General features: G+C 36.6%; 3 protein-coding genes across 5 annotated transcripts; 2 read left to right on the forward strand and 1 right to left on the reverse strand.

The window, feature by feature from the left end:
- The first annotated feature begins 1,630 nt into the window (after positions 1 to 1,630).
- LOC104249078 (glutaredoxin-C5-like) lies at positions 1,631 to 1,951 on the forward strand. The gene has a single exon (XM_009805456.2). The coding sequence runs from the start codon at positions 1,631 to 1,633 to the stop codon at positions 1,949 to 1,951; it is 321 nt and encodes a 106-aa protein (XP_009803758.2).
- A 2,307-nt stretch (positions 1,952 to 4,258) lies between these two features.
- LOC104249077 (membrane-anchored ubiquitin-fold protein 4) lies at positions 4,259 to 11,281 on the forward strand. Of its 3 annotated transcripts, none has more exons than XR_716623.2 (5): positions 4,261 to 4,476; positions 4,611 to 4,823; positions 7,651 to 7,821; positions 10,693 to 10,825; positions 10,932 to 11,281. XR_716623.2 is itself a non-coding variant. In XM_009805455.2 (4 exons), exons 2-4 carry the CDS (start codon positions 4,694 to 4,696, stop codon positions 10,746 to 10,748), a joined length of 357 nt encoding a protein of 118 aa, XP_009803757.1. In that variant the 5' UTR covers positions 4,259 to 4,476; positions 4,611 to 4,693; the 3' UTR covers positions 10,749 to 10,930. The 3 variants fall into 3 exon arrangements, 1 of the variants encoding a protein (XP_009803757.1); XR_716624.2 differs by having other exon boundaries at positions 10,960 to 11,174; XM_009805455.2 differs by lacking the exon at positions 10,932 to 11,281 and having other exon boundaries at positions 4,259 to 4,476; positions 10,693 to 10,930.
- A 521-nt stretch (positions 11,282 to 11,802) lies between these two features.
- Positions 11,803 to 15,810, reverse strand: LOC104249076 (GRAS family protein RAM1). The gene is made up of 2 exons (XM_009805452.2): positions 14,827 to 15,810; positions 11,803 to 13,035 (listed from the first exon to the last, which is right to left on the reverse strand). Exons 1-2 carry the CDS (start codon positions 15,808 to 15,810, stop codon positions 11,911 to 11,913), a joined length of 2,109 nt encoding a protein of 702 aa, XP_009803754.2. The 3' UTR covers positions 11,803 to 11,910.
- Between the last annotated feature and the right edge of the window lie 803 nt (positions 15,811 to 16,613).

Here is a 16,613-nt window from a genome sequence, read left to right on the forward strand (position 1 = left end):
ACAAGCGAGGAAAAGGTAAGAATGATGACCGCACGTGATGTTCCCAAAAAAAAATAAACAGACCACCACCCTCATCTACCCAAATTGATTATAGAAATGGTGTGGACAGCACGACCCAATTTTGAGTCAAGAAAGATACAATGGATATTGGTTGAGCCTGCCCCAAAAGGGTCGAAGGTGAAGTATGAAACTCGACCAAACTGACACAGTGACACAGCTTTTAGAGAAACCCATATGTTAACTATCTCGGGAGTAAGTAAATAAAAAAAGGAGTAAGAATTGACCCAACACGTCGACGACAAACTCATTAACTTATGGGGGAACAAAAACTGATTAACGCCGCCGTCCTGCTGTCAGTTTCTGTACCAACAAGAAGTGGACAACTGACTCATTTTTCCCTTCCTTTCTCAAGGCACAAAATAATTTTTCTGCATGCACTACTTGCGTGAGGTACAAAATAACAAAATACTCCCTCCGTTCCAGTTTATGTGAACCTATTTTCTTTTTGGTCCGTTCCAAAAAGAATTTTTAAATTTGGAAACAATTTAGCTTAAACTTCCAATTCTACCCTTAATGAGAAGCTTTTATAACTACACGAATACTTTGGACCCCATTTTAACTTGTTTAGGACCACAAATTTCAAAAGTCTTCATTTTTTTCTTAAACTCCGTGCCCAGTCAAACAGGTTCACATAAATTCTTTTTTTTTCTTAAACTCTGTGCCCAGTCAAACAGGTTCACATAAATTGGAACGGAGGGAGTAAATTTTTTCTGCATTACTGCATGCATTTTCATCACAATGGATCATTCTGTAAAAAAAAAAAAAAAAAAAAGAAAAGGAAGTTGATATTGCAAAAAGTGCAGCAACTTTGTCTCCCCAAAGCTACTCTTAGTCCTACTATATGCAACTGCTCTTATATCAGGGAACTACTACTTCAACTACTACCTGGTACTCCCTATTTTGTTTCAAAAAACACGCGAGTCTTTACACAATAGCAAAAGAGACAAAATGTCGGGAATTTGTCCAAAAGCAGCCGTCCAAATTAAAGTTTGATATGAATAAGGAGTGAGGTCAGAAGGTAAAACTGTCTCAATATTTTAGAATCAGCCGAAAAGCAGAGACAAATGTCTCCTTTAAAAAGGGAACCATACTGAACAAGGACGGCTCATTGTTAAGTTTATGAAAGCCACGTTCCTGACTTATAAATATTTCAGCCCTCTATGTAACAACAACAATAACTAGTCTCAGAACTCGACTCCCTTTTCAGACAAAAGCCTGCAATTTTATTCTTTGGGTAAATGTGTTGGATCAACATAAGCTAGAACAAAGCCAAATGCTGAAATTGTATTTATGCTAAAATACAACAAGGACAGTTAACCAGTCCCACCACACTTCACTACCCAATACCTCTATCCACCTGCCATTCTCTATAAATACCTCTAGTTGTAAATACCTGAATCATCCTCACTCACCACAAGGATAATTGAGCTAACCGACTCACTTGTCTTGCACCTCCCATACTTGGATAAAGTTAACTTCGTTCATCCCTATAGACATTCTCATAATTGAAATAAATAGAATGCACTATCAAACAGAGTCTTGGAATTCTTACCTACCTGAGAATTTTAAGATGGGTGGTGGTGACCCATTGGAAGAAGTACAGGGAATGGCATCAAGGAATGCAGTGGTGATATTCAGCAATAATACTTGTTGCATGTGTCACGCAATCAAGAAGCTTTTCTGTGGAATGGGTGTCAACCCAACAGTTTATGAATTAGATGAGAACTCCAGTTGGGAGCAGGCTTTAATGAGTCTTTTGGGCAGCTCCTCTTCTTTGCCTGTTGTTTTCATAGGTGGGAAGTTGGTTGGAGCTATGGACAGTGTCATGGCAGCTCACATTAATGGCACATTAGTTCCACTTTTGAAAGAGGCTGGTGCTCTCTGGCTTTAATCCTGTTGCGCGGATTCTCCAAAATGCTGCCGCACCCGTATCGGATCTTCCAAAAATACAATACTTTTGAGGATCCGATACGCACCCGACGACGTTTTCGGAGAGTCTGAGCAAAGCTTTGATCTTCTCTTCTCTCTTCCTCTTGTTTTTTTTTACTTTACTACAGCGGAAGTGGAGTTGCTTAGATTTACCAATCTTTTCTTTTTTTCTACTTCATGACCAGAGAAGATTTTTTGTTTTACTTGTTTTTTGTAGTTAAAAGTCTTAATGGTCTGGGAAAAAAATTGTAACGTGCTGCTTCTAAAGAGAATTGAAGTGAATAAGAAAAATGTATTTCCACATTTCTTTACATATGATCACTTCCTAATTTACTTTTACTTTGTCTGCTATAGTGCAATGTTCTACCTCGCCTGTACAAACTCAGTTTCAATTTTTCTTTTACTTATCCTAGTGTTGTTATGGCTCTTTTTTAACTGTACTAAGAAGGAAGGTTTCATTACAAATAGAAGAGAAGGTATATTGTACTACTACCACTTAATACTGAATTTAAGAGAATATCACTCATTTTTAATGTGCTTCAAGATAATGCTCCTATAACTTAAAAGAAAACTTCTTTTAGTTAAATTGAATTTGAAGTAAATTCCTCAAATGATCATTCAAGGTGACTAAATTACTTAGACCATCTCCAACCCAACACCATTTTTGACGCCAAACGCTATTTTGATGTAAGATTTAGTGTTTTCGTGCTCCAACCTAACGCCATTTCTTACCCCATTTTGGTGTGTGAATAATGTTACACCATCAACACCGTTACTATTCATTAATGTTTTATTATTATCTTTTATTATATACTGACTTTTAAATTAATATATTATAAATTTTATAATTATTTATACTTTTTATGTAATATCTTTATAATATTAATTTTATATTTTGATTTTGGTGTATAATTTTTATAAATTAATTTTCGTATATATTATTTTTATAGACAAAGATGCTCATTTTGCACTCTGTAATGCATTAATAGAGCATTTATGGGAGCGGCATACTAATCCTGAAAGTTGAATATTTATGTAAAAATTTCATTAAATTTTACCATAAAATAATATTTATTTAATTATATCTTATCAATGATTTTATTTTTATTTAAATTATCCATTAATATGTATAATATTTGCTTACAATTTATATTATTTAAAAATTTATGATATAAAATAATTTTATATTAAATGGTTAAATAAGAAAGGCATGAATTATTTGGGATTAACATGTAAAAAAAGAAAAAAGAAACGATTTGTTTTATGAAATAAAAAATAAATTTAAATAAAAAATTAATATAATACTCCCTCCGGTTCATAATAAGTGTCCAATTTGCTTTTTCATTTTGGTTCAAAATAAGTGTCCAGTTATGTATTATGTAATCAAGAAAGAATTCAATTTGTTTTTACAAAATAACCTCTACGTACATATCCCTAAAAAGTTTTCTTACTCCTCACATTAAATGTTTAATTAGGGGTAGTTAAGTCATAGTAGATATTTTTGTATAGAATTTAGTATTTTCTTAATGGGCGTGCTAAAAGCAAATTGGACACTTATTGTGAACCGGAGGGAATATAGAAGAGAGAGAAGAATATAAAATAAATATTTCATTTTAGCGTAAAAAATAGTGTAATTGTTTGGAGTTAATTAGTAAAGTCACTTTCCTATTTTTTATCACAATAAAATCACTTAATTATTGGAAAACTCTCAAAAAAACAAAGAAAAGCTCAAGTTGTTTTGTGTGCAAATTATCACTTTTTCAATGTTTCTAAAGATGGTTCGCCTCTCACAATCATGAAAGGTACAAAGTAATTAATCTCATCCATAAATCATTTATCATAAAAGCAAAGAGCAAAAAACATAGGATGCAAAAATGACTCAAACACCTTACGATTTATCGAAAAGATATACCTTATGATTTTATTAAATAATAATAGTTGTAAAAAGATAAAAATGTAAATTAAAGAAAACCTCCATTAAAATGCAAAGTGAAAAAACGAACAGAAAAAAGTGATACAACAGCTCGAGCCAGCCGTGAGCCACGTGGCGTACACTCTAAATCCAGCGTAATTCCACTTAGTGGGGTTTGGGAGTTAGTTTGTACGCAAACCTTACCCCTAATATAGGGTAGAGAAGCTGTTTCCAAATAGACCCTCACATCACTTATCACCACCTTACTCTTGGGAAACTCGAACTCACGACCTCTTGGTTGGAAGCGGAAATTGTTTACCATTAGACCAACCTAACGTCAAAATCATACTCCAATCATACACAAAACCAAAAAGGAAAGGGTTTTAACCACTGTATATATTTTGTAAGCTCTTCACTGTTTTACATTTCTTTCCTTTTCCGTCTTACTTTCCCGTTCAACGTCATCGATTTGGGGTCTAGGGTTCCTGGTTTCTTCTCCCTCCCTTTTACTAAATTCAATGCAACCAAACTCAATAATACTTCAAATCTGCTCTTTCACTACTCGTTAATCACTGGTACATGTTAATATTTTATTTATTTTTATATTCGTGTTATACTTGTAGCTTAGAAGTTAATTTATTTCCCTTTTTTAAACTATGGGGTTTGAGTGGTTCAACGGCGTGTACTCAATTTCTGTGTTTGGCTTCAGGAGCTGAGGGTAATTTGGGAAGTCCAGTGAAGGTTGGAGGTTTGGTTGGTGTTGATCGGAAAACAAGTGAAGACGGTGGGCAAATGCCGGAGGAGGACTTGATAGAGCTCAAATTTCGGTTGTACGATGGATCAGATATTGGTCCTTTTCGCTACTCACCTGCTTCCACCATAGCTATGCTTAAAGAGAGAATTGTCGCCGAGTGGCCCAAAGGTTTTTTTTTTCTACCTCCCTACTTTGCTAATTTTAATATTTTTTTCCTAGTTAGAAGTCAAGCATCGTGTAATTCTTTTCAGGGCTATGTATAACCAGTCTTGCCATGTTTTCAGTTGTTGTAATTTGCCCACATATGATGCCTCCCTGATTAAAAAGTTAAGGACTTTCAACTCTCGTTTTAGCTTATTTAGTTTTACAATCAGTGTGATCCTTTGCATTGAAAATTAGCTCTAAAAGGGGGACTAAAGGGTGTGGCCTAGTGGTCGATGAAGTGTATTGAGAACCACGAGGTCAAAGGTTCACATCCTGGCAAAAATACTAGGTGATTTCTTTCTCATATATCTAAGCATTGGTGGATAGAGTTACTTACCAGGTACATGTTGGTGGGAGGTAGCAGGTACTCTGTTGAGTTAGTTGAGGTGCGCATAAGCTGGCCTGAACACTATGATAATTAAAAAATAATAGTCTAAAGGACACCTGCATAATTTGAAAGTTGAATTTTGTTAGATTAAGTCACTTATAGGCAGCTTTTGAATTTGTTATACCGTTCATGGTCAGGCTTATTAGTTAGAAAGCTTGTGTCAAGTGGCAACTCCTCTGGAAAAGTCCAAGAGTGCTAGTGTTAGTCGCAACAATAACAACATACCCAGTATAATCCCATAGTCTGAGGAAGGTAGTGTGTATGCAGACCTTACCTCTACCTTGTGGAGATAAGTCGCAAATGTACTAATATTGAATTAATGATAGAAAGTATCTTTGCAGAATTTTTTGAGTCAAGAACTGTAGTGAGGTATTTCTTTTTCTGAACGTCAATTCCGTTTAAAATGACTCATCTTCAATAAGTTCGTATGAGTCCCGAGTTTCTAGTGTAGTCTGTTCAAGCTTTCGTGCTGCTTATTCAGAAGTTTTATTAGCTGGTGTGAACTTTCATCATGTGCCTTGATGTTTCACATGAAAGAATTGTGTGTTGTATTTGTTTTAGTGCTCTTTTTATCATTGGGTTCAGGAGTCTTAGGCTGCATATATTTGGTCTTATTTTTAGTTCTCCAAAAATCTTCACTATCTTGAGGGTTTCTCCATATTTCCAGCTTTGTGTCAACTCCCTTGCTAGTTTCGTCATTTAGCACAACATCATATGCAATATCAAAGGCCTTAGAATATCATCCTATGTATATTAGTTACTTTGTCCATAACTATGGTAAACAAGAAGCCATTCAAGGAAGATGTTTGTTGTAAGCCCACATCATTCACCATAGAATCTCATCTTGTATAGTGTATACTATTAGTTAGCTCAATATAAGCCAGCCGCCTGGTGTAAACCCATGATTATGAGAAATTCCTGTATGCATCCTCTCGATATTCCTGCACTTATGATTGCTTGCTTGCACATATGATATGACAAAATCACTTTAAGGGAATGTATTCATACTACTAAAGTCATATATTAAAAAAGGGGCATCACGGTGCACTAAGCTCTCGCTATGCGTGGGGTTCGGGGAAGGGCTAGACCACAAGGGTCTATTGTACGCAGTTTTACCCTGCATTTCTGCAAGAGGCTGTTTCCACACCTTGAACCTTGTGACCTCCTCGTCACATGACAACAACTTTACCAGTTACACCAAGGCTCCCCTTCACTGCAGTCATATATTCTTTAAAAACAAAAAGTAAATATATCCAACCTACGGTTCATAGTGTCAAAAAATTTAGGGTATATATTTATTATCCATCTTTAAGATCAAAATCACCACCATCACCAGAGTGAATCAGCCTACATCCAGACAGTGTTACCTAGATCCAAAATTGCATGATTCATAGTGTTGTACATGAAAGTAGAATATGTATCCAAATTGTCAGATATATGCTGAATTCTAAGAGCGGGGACTTGATAGCTAGATCATCGAGCTAATGACACCAAATCATATTGACTCCATCAAAGATTGACAACTAAGCGTTTTGGTCCTACTCATTTGCCTAGGAAAGCTTGAAATAGAACCCATGGACCTTAGGATTCTTGATAGGGTTAAATGTGGTGCTCTCAAAGGCCAAAAGCGCAGGAAAGCACCAAGGTCTATTGAGATTTTAAATGCACAACAAAAATTGATACATATGCATAGTGAAACAAGGTGCTGATCAAGGGAAAAAAATGAAAGAATATATATCTAATGCAAGGAAAATAACTATAAATATTAACAATAAAGTAAAAAAAAAAAAAGCAAAGTAAAATTCTGTCATTCAGTGTTCAAATACCGTACTGCAGGACGAGCTAAGTAAATTTTCCAACCAGGAGCTTTCTGGTTTTGAAGAGAACAGAAGAAAAAGTACTTTCCCACCTTCACACTAAAAAAGAAAAAAGAAAAATAAATAAAAAGATCAGCCAAAAGTTGAAGCCTTTTGGGTTAGCTACAGGTAAAGTTCGTCCAGAGCCAAAGCAAGACACACAAACCGCTACTCCTTCAGAATTAGAAGAGAATTTTAAGTTTCTACACTTTTAAGACTGAACCTTCAATATGCCCTATTTTCACCCCTATCAAACAAAGGGGGTAAACCCAAGACCAAATTTTCACAACTATAAACCTATGTTGGTAAAGGTGATAGAGTTTTGAGCCTGGAAAAACCACCTTTATGTTTGCTCTATATCGTGCAAGAAAGTGAGTAGACATCTGAACTTTAAGATTTGACACCTTCCTCTTATATCATGCTTTATTACTTTTCTGATGGTCCATTTATTTGCAGGGGTCTTTGAAAAGGGATTCGTTCATATGCTTCTTTGTACCTTTTTGTCTATGGGCTTTGTTTTAATAAGATTCAGTTGTTTTCACTGCAGATAAAAAAATTGCACCCAAGGCGGCAAATGATGTAAAATTGATATGTGCTGGCAAAATCTTGGAAAACAGCAGGAGTGTTGGTCAATGCAAGACGCCTTTTGGCGAGCTACCAAATGGTATAATTACCATGCATGCTGTTGTACAACCATCTATAGCTAAAGCAAAATCAGGTTGGTTCCCCTTACTACTGAATATGCTGGCATTCTATGCTATGTCTTCCTGTTTTATATTAGGACATTTTAACCTGATGAAATCTTTATGTTCTTAAAACAGAAAGGGAACTAGAAGCTTTTATCTCTTCCTTTGAATGTGTTGAACCTTAAGCAACAGTGTTGAATGTGGGAGTCTTATTTCTAACATAGAATGCATCTGTCTAACATAGTTATGCTGGAGATGTCTAGTGGCTTTGCCAAGATTTTCAGAAGATTGACATTTCTCTAAGGCAAGAGTGTAAGATATTCAGATATAGTTCAGTTGGAGTCTTTCACATGTGGTGTGGAGAAATTGCTATTTTATGAGAAGAAAGGAGGAGGTTGCGAAGATTTGACATTTCTCTGATCCCATCTTAATATTTCTTCTATTTTGAACAGAAAAATGCTTGTCAATTCGATTCAATTTACTCTATGTCCGCTGAAATTTGCAACCATCCTTCTATAACACGGTGGATGTTTGCAATTTGTTGGCTGGCAATAAGATGGAGAACTAGAATAACTTTTATTCCTCTTCTACTTATTGGACTCGTTAATAAACTTTTGTAAGAGAAAATATAGCCAAGTGTGGAAAATATTTTGGGAGTTGAGGTTGAAATGAATGACATAGAGATAGGGAAATGTCACTTGAAGTATCTCCCAATAACATAAATTGAGGAAGTTACGAAAATTGAGCATTGTTTAACCAATTAAATGGTAAAATTACCATGTTTAGGGTAAAATTGTAAGCGAATGTACATCGAAAGCCAATATATTTCTTACCTTGTTCTTACTTTCTATATCAGCATAAATGAAAACTTGCTATGGGGCATTGAAGAATGAATCAATGCATAATTCTTAATGTTACACTTTAGTATTTTACCACCATCTTGTGTTGACAACAGTAACTTGGGATGTTAACATATCCAGCGTTTTTATGTGAGTGAATTAGCTTTATCATGGATCAATATTTGCTGGGGTATTATGTGAGTGAAATTAGCTTTATTAAAAATCAGCTTGAATGTGCTCTAGGTGGGATGAGCAACTCAACACGTTGCTTAATACACAAGCTTATAATTACACCAGCTTTTTACATGTATTCATTATGTCACTTTGAATATATTCCATGATAACTCAACACTTGTTTCATGGTGTAGAATTGTCTTTATGATTTTTCCTTTTTTTCCCTCTACTCTTTATTGTATCCTATCAATCTATGTTGCTTGGAGCTGAATCTACGCACGGCAAGTTTAGCCAGCATAAAGAAGAGGTAAGGTGAGGCGAGATTAGACAGGATTATGGTGCGTAAATGCACTAATTTAGATCTCGGCTCTAGGAGAATGGAACAATTGATGAAGATATCACACACAGAATTAAAATAGGATGGTTGATAAAATGGAGAAGTGCTATTATTGCACTGTTAGTACATATGGAAGATTTGGTGTATGTTCCCAAATCTATTTGGGATTTTGTTGGTGATGCCGGAAACATAAGATACGCTTAACAACTGGCAGGGCCAAAGAATTACCAAGAGCAAAAAGAAGATATGGAGAGCTATTTCTTTGTGTATCTTGGGCAGTTTGGATTGCGAGAAACCATAAATATTTTGTGGATAAAAATCTATCCTTACTGTTCGTGAAGTTTAGATGCCTATAGAACATGTATTGGTGGAGCAATGTAAATTCTCTAGAGGATCCTAGCTTGATAGTAGAACTCATAGACTTCCTCCAAGTCTAAAAGGGAGAAACTACCTCATGTTTTGAACTACTTAGGCACCTGCTTGCTGCTATCTTTTGCTATTAAGTTTATATTTACTGATCAGAAAAGAAATGAAGAAATACTACCAGAGTATTATATGATAGAGAGGATGCAGTTTGGTAGGCAAGTTCTATAAAACGGTTATAAGACCAATAACGTTATGTGAGAGTGAGTGTCGGGCCTCTACAAGAATTATAAAGGAGAGCAAGATTTATATCCTTGTTCTTCTTACAAGGATTCAGTGCATCTATCAGTGTGTCCACATCTTCTACCAGTTCTTCCTTACACCAAAAATGAAATAGAAAAAAACTTGTGTGGATCAAAATCTTCAAATATTGGATTGATGCGAGTCTAAGTGGAATGATGTGGTCAACGAGGATCTATATAACCAACTCTAGCTAGCTTGAGATTGAGGCATAGCTGTTGTTTGCTATTTTTTTGGTCTTTTTCACCTCGTCTATTTTGGTTTATTTGCATTGTTATTCTCTTAACTTCTTCACCGTCAAGCACTGCTAGTTTTTGTTGAATTATCTGAAGATCCAACTTTGAGGGATTTTGCTAGTCTACAATTGATGTGCATAATTTTTGATGATTGCTACAATCCGAATAATCTTCCTCTTTATAGTGTGACCTGAACTGCTGACTCTCAACTTGTAAAGCATCTAATGAACGTGGACTTACTAAGTTCTAAGGAGTTCCGTTGTCACTTCTTGTTAAGTTGCAAACTGTCGTATTTTTGTAGACGCATATATAATTGTTCTTTATAGTGTGACCTGAACTGCTGACTCTCAACTTGTAGAGCATCTAATGAATGTGGACTTACCAAGTTCTAAGGAGTTCCGTTGCCACTTCTTGTTAAGTTGCAAACTGTCGTATTTTTGTAGACGCATGTATAATTGTTCACCGTCTATGTGCGTATCTTGAACCTTGAGAGAGAGCTCTGTATTTGAAGATCTGAGGTGGTCCTGCTACACGCTGTCCCCTACTCTAGCCCCCGGTTGCCAATTCTCAGTCCAGGGTTATGTTGTTAAACTTAAACCATTGATGTTTTATTCTTAACCTTTATTGCTGCTGAGACTTGTCTTTCTGCAACAGAAAAGAAGATTGACGAGACCCCAAAGAAAAGCATCTGTTCGTGCTCCATATTGTGAGATTGCAAGTGTGATTCAGTTTGACCTTGTGGTATTCATGGGGTTACCTGCTCTTTTAGTCACTGAGTTAATAATCTGTATGTACCTCATTATTACATGTTTGTTAAAAGGCATTTCTATGTAACTATTGCATGTTCCTATTATCACGTTTGTTCTATAAAGTTGGCATCTTTACATTTGTAGTCGCAGATTTCTCATTTGGAAAATACAGGGAAGGATGGGGACACGCAGAAGGTGATTTCTCATCATGGTCAATGGACTCGGATTTTCTTGTCAAACCGACGCATAATTAAATTCACTTATGGATTCCACGTTTTAGTCAATAATTGACACATTAGTGTACTAGCTACCTACCTTTACGTAGGATGCTGGTTATTTTTTTAATACTTGTGGTCGTCTTAGGAGGAATTGTCCTTATTGAGTGATGCAGGGTAAACTTTATTCTTACCAAAAAAGTCTCAGCAACTTTTGTATATAACACAACCGAGTAATTCTTACAATATCAAGGTAACGCAGCATGCGACTTTAGCTTTTATTGTCTTTTAGAATAACCATAAATATATAAGAAAACGAAAAAGATATGATCTAAAAAAAAAAAACTTTTTTTTTTCCTGAAGCTTGAAATCCTTTTATGGTCTCATAATTCGTTTCCTCTACTTTTCTTCTTTCTTTTTTTCTTCTTTAAACAAAACCACTTCCAGTGGTGATTTTATACATCACTAAACAGCAAAACTTTCATGGTAGGGGATGCGACTCACATTCTCCAATTCAAGTTGAGAATGGACCGTCCTATTTATACATTAGAGAAATCTAACACTAATCAGATTTGGGGACTCGTTAACAATTTGTCATGTTAAGCTTACAATTTTTTTTTTTAATCATAAATTAATGTTGACCTAATCCATCTTAAGAGGTCCCATTCTACTTACACAGAAAAAATAATACTCCATGCATCTAGAACTTTGATAATTCTGTTTCATTTTCTTTTTCCTCTTTGGCATTGATGCGTCTTTTTGTTTTGTTTTGTTTGGGCTTAGATAAAAGCAATCTCAATCTGAGTAAGAAATTAAATAGAGAAAATGAAAGAAAGGAAAAGGGGAGACATACATTGATACAAGTAAACATTAAGGAAGAAGAAGGGAAGCAAATAGAGAAACCAGCATCAGCATCGCCATGCAGACGCAGCTAAAATGGCTCTATCTTGCCATCCCAAGAGCAAACAACCATTATCCTCTGTCAATTTATAACCATCACACGAGTAAAGTCCCAGTAATATTTTGGACTGCGTCACTGCGTTGGCACTCAGTGGCACCCCTTTAAACCCCTTCCCTTCCATTAATCTCCTCCATTTTTCCAACCTCTCGTGCCGCACCACTCTCTCTGCTCCCTCACACGACACTATGTTCATTATCTCCGGCGCAAATATATACTGTTCCAGTTTTGCCCTCTGCGAAGAATCCGCCGGAAAAGTTGCGTCCAGAGAATCAAATATCGCTGAATAGTAGTGCAACGCTTCTAAGAACCGGCCTAAAAAGTAGGGCCCGTTATGGCTCGCTTCTTGCTCCACAATGGTTACTATATTCGGAGCCTGGTCTCTAATCATGGCTAACAAGTTTCCAATACAATTGACTGGGACCCTATGGAGTCGGTTCACCGAATTAACAGCCAGAGCCTCACCAATCCTTCTGTTAAACATGTGCGGTTTCAAATCCTCAAGTTGCTCGCCTACAGGGTGAAATTCAAACGGAACATGAAGGGAGTGAGCCAGTTCTGTTAAACATCGGCCCGTTTCCCTGACGGCTTCAGGAGACGGCCCGACTCCTGTTATACGAAGGAACGGAGCTCCACCGGGTCGGGCTGCTAACGCTTGCATAAAAGCGGGCCACTGATAACCTTGAAGGATGTCTAAATCGATGACGTGGACCCGCTCTTCGGCTTCAAATGCTTCAAATATGGCTTGATTAGCTGTGAAATGAGCAAATTTAACGTAAGGGCAAGCTTGGTAAAGAATTTGATAGATTTTGAGGATTTCTAGGGAATTAGGAGGGAAAGGGTTGAATGGTTTTGGAGCAGAAGAAGTGCTGGGTTTAGTGGCTAGGGTTGCGGCGAGTCTAGCAGTAAGAGCTTCGGTGAAGCAGGAAGCGACACGTTGCATGGAGTCGCCGATAGGGGTGACAACTCGATTCAGGTGGTGGAGGTATCTTCTGGCCAACATGTAGTCCTCTTTTGAGACTGCTTCTGCACAGGCAAGGAGAAGGTGCACCAGTTGTAAGCCACTGTCCTGTTCCTGCATATATACATGCATGCGTTCAAATTAGATTATTTACACTTATTTATCTTTAATTAGCATAGTGCCACCTATATAATTTAGGAAATTAATAGCCCGTTGGGTGAAACTGCAAAAATCAGCTAATTTTTAGAAGTATTTTTTTTCTCATAAGTACTTTTGGTGAAAAACAGTTTGTACTTGGCTAATTAATTTGAAAAGTACTTCTGAGCAGCAATTAGTGTTTGGCTAAGCTTTTAAAAATTGCTTCTAAGCGTATTTTTCTCAAAAGTGTTTTTGGAGAGAAACTATTTTTTTCTGCTTCTGCTTTTCCTCAAAAGCACCTTTTTTTCTTCCGGCCAAACACCTTAACTTTGAAAAAAAAAATAGTTTTAGGATTGAAAAAGCTTGGCCAAACAGGCTATAAATTAGAACATTGCTGTCTAGTGAAACGTCTTCAAATTAGCAATAGATTATATTTGTCTAGTGAAGCTGATTGAAAGAGTCCAATTTTGTGGGATGACTAAGGATTAGGCTCTTTTCTTAATAAGCTTCTGTCCATATACAAAGAGGGACAAACACGTTTGCATGGTCATAATAAGCAAGTCGTTAGAATTCGCTGTAGATATGTTGCCGTTTTTAGCTGACTTGGTTTAATTCCTACGTTACCGGTTGCGGATCCAGGATTTTAAAGTTATGGGTGCTCGCAGATAAAAATTTCAAAAGAAAAGAAAAAATAAATTTACTTATGGATGCTCGCTCAATATTTATCTAAATATTTGTAAGGTGTCTATATAAATTTATTAATATGGTCAAAGTTAATGGGTGCTTAAGCACCCCGCAACTCCCTACGTGCATCCGCCACTGTACGTTACTATTGAAAAAGAAAAATAATGTTGTAAACAAGGTATATTAGAGAGTTAATTTGAATAAATAGCATTGGAAACTGCCGGGGCGGATTTATACGGGAGGGAGGAGGTGAGTTCACGTGAACTCATGCTCCCCTTCCTAGACTATGTATAGCACTTGTATTTTTTTGATTTTATTTTTAAATAAGCACCCATGCACTCAAGTGTTCGGCTCGGTGGTCGATGAGTGCACCGCCTTAAGTTGTTCTTTAAAAAGAAGGCTTTCACTAAAATGTTTCATGAAATGTGATGTTCTGATCCCATCTTTTTCTCTTGAAGATTATCACTGATAATAGTAGGTTGTAAGTATTCGTTGAAAAAAAAAACTTTAAAATTAAAAGGTTAATCTCTCAAAAAAGGCTTACATTTTGTCATGAAACAGTACCAAAAAAGATAATAAAATTAATCTAAACTCCCGCTATAATCATAAACTAATAATGCAAATTACGTATCTATAGGGAAATAGAAGTACATAAAAAGATCTATGTATAAGAGGCATGAATTTTTTTTTATATTAGCTTGATATATATAACATAAGATATTTATTGCAAGTAATGATTCTATTATTGATAGCTTTCAAAGTATGAAAATTTGTCGAGGACATAAATAATACTAATAATATTATAGAGTTTGCTCGTCAAGTTGTGTCATCATAAAAAAAAATACTCTATTGTTAAAGCATACATCTATTTAAAAATAGTGGTGCACCCGTACTCTTAAAATTCCGAATACGCTGAGGGAAAGACAGTCTAAATTTTGGCATATTTGCATGAGGTGAAATCAAGACGTGCAAGATGAGTAGTACTAGCTAGATATGGTTTCCTTTCCCTAACCTTGTAAAGAACCCTCAATTATAAATGTCGAAGTAAATTTACAAAGAAAATTAATACAGATAAAGTAGTACCTGATCAGGTGCAGCAACAACCAAGTTGTGATTGATAATTTGCGTATGTTGTTGTTGTGTCATTGGTGGTTGTGCATGTGTTATTGGTCTTTGTTTTTGTTGCTTTTCATGCTGCCGTTCTTGTTGTAGCTGTTGGGACAAAGGAGCGATAGACCCCGTCTGGAAAATTTCATCGTCTGGGACGGCACTTGTGTCGCCAAGTAAGGATCCCATAAAGCTACCTGGTCCATTAGATGATGAATTTGGCAAAGCCAGGCACTCCAACAGATCGGGCACTACCGACAGTGCATCAAACGACTCGGACGAAGATCCAGCCACACCACTACCTGAAACTTTAAGGGCCAAATACGAGGATGCCAAATCCTCCTCCTTGTCATAATCATCATCCAAGAAACTCTCAAGAGCTGGCAGTTTAAAGCTCTCAATTTGCATGAACTGGTTATTGGGAGAGTTGAATACCTTTTGGAGTGGGCTCAGTCCCTTGCCTTTATTACTCGAGTGGTAATTAGGTCCCAAAGGAGAGCGAGGAGGTGAGCACATCATCATGCTCTGCCCATGAATCCCCTGATGATGCGCGTATATATTATAGTTATTATTATTGTTGTTGTTGTTACTATGAGTAGTAGTACTGAAACTGGAAGCAGGCTGAGGCGAGGGATGGTTCCTGACGGGGGAAGAGATCATGAAATCTCCCTCCAGCTGATCAGCAAAGAATGATTCCCAAATGGAATTATCAGGTGATTGAATTTCAACATCATCGTCCACTTCGAATTTCAGGGCAGGGAAACTGAGACTAGTAGGTGCTAAGCTGCCACAATTGAGTTCAAAATCGGAGGTGACAGGAGTCACTTTCTTTGATTCAGAAGAAGCAAGAGAAGACTCATCTAGCGGCAGCTTACTGTATGAATTCTCACTCTTGAAACTTCCTATTTCACTCTTTAAGCTGCCAACTTCGCTCTTTATGTCATTCTTTAAACTTCCCATGCTCACAGACAAAGAATTGTTCATAACACTCATTCACTGCCCTTGTTTTTTGCAATCTATCTATGCTGATGAATCAACCTTTATTATTATGATTTGATGTCCTATATAATTAACAGGGAAATTATTAGAAATGATTATGATATGAAGGTGCAGAAAGAGGAAGTTTGATGTTGAAAATCAGGCGAAAAGGAAAAGGAAAGAGTTTTTAAATGGTGAAAGTTTGTGATCTTTCAATCGTTTTTTTATTGGAAAATTAAGGGCATTCGTCAGCTTGTCCAGACTGTAGGTTCTGAGGGAAGAAAATCTTGGAAAAATCTGTGACTTCTTCATTTCGCGTGTTTGGAACTTAGTGAATTTTATCGACTTCTTTCTATCAATCGAATAGGATTTGGAATTATACCTCTTAAACAATTAACGGTAGAATTTTCCGTTAGCTGGTTGGTCGATTCTACATTATTTTATTTCATCTCTTGTTCTCTTCTTAAACGACAAGAGGTGTTGCTCCTTCACTTCCAACCAAGAGTTTGTGAGTTCGAGTCTCCCAAGAGCAAGGTGGGAAGTTCTTGGAGGGAAGTATGCCCGGGGTCTATTTGGAAATAGCCTTTCTACCCAGGGTAGGGGTAAGGCCTGCGTACACACTACCCTCCCCAAACTCACTAAGTGAGAATATACTTCTTAAACTACAGTGTTTATACTTCTGGTGCCCAAAAAAGCAAGAAACAGTGGGGCCTTGAGGTCCAGTTGTACGAAGTTCGTGGTATGGGCCCCACCGTGGGCCGGCCCAGCTGAAGATAGCAAAAGAA

The sequence above is a fragment of the Nicotiana sylvestris genome, chromosome 2, assembly GCF_000393655.2.
Source record: "Nicotiana sylvestris chromosome 2, ASM39365v2, whole genome shotgun sequence".
NCBI lineage: Eukaryota > Viridiplantae > Streptophyta > Magnoliopsida > Solanales > Solanaceae > Nicotiana > Nicotiana sylvestris.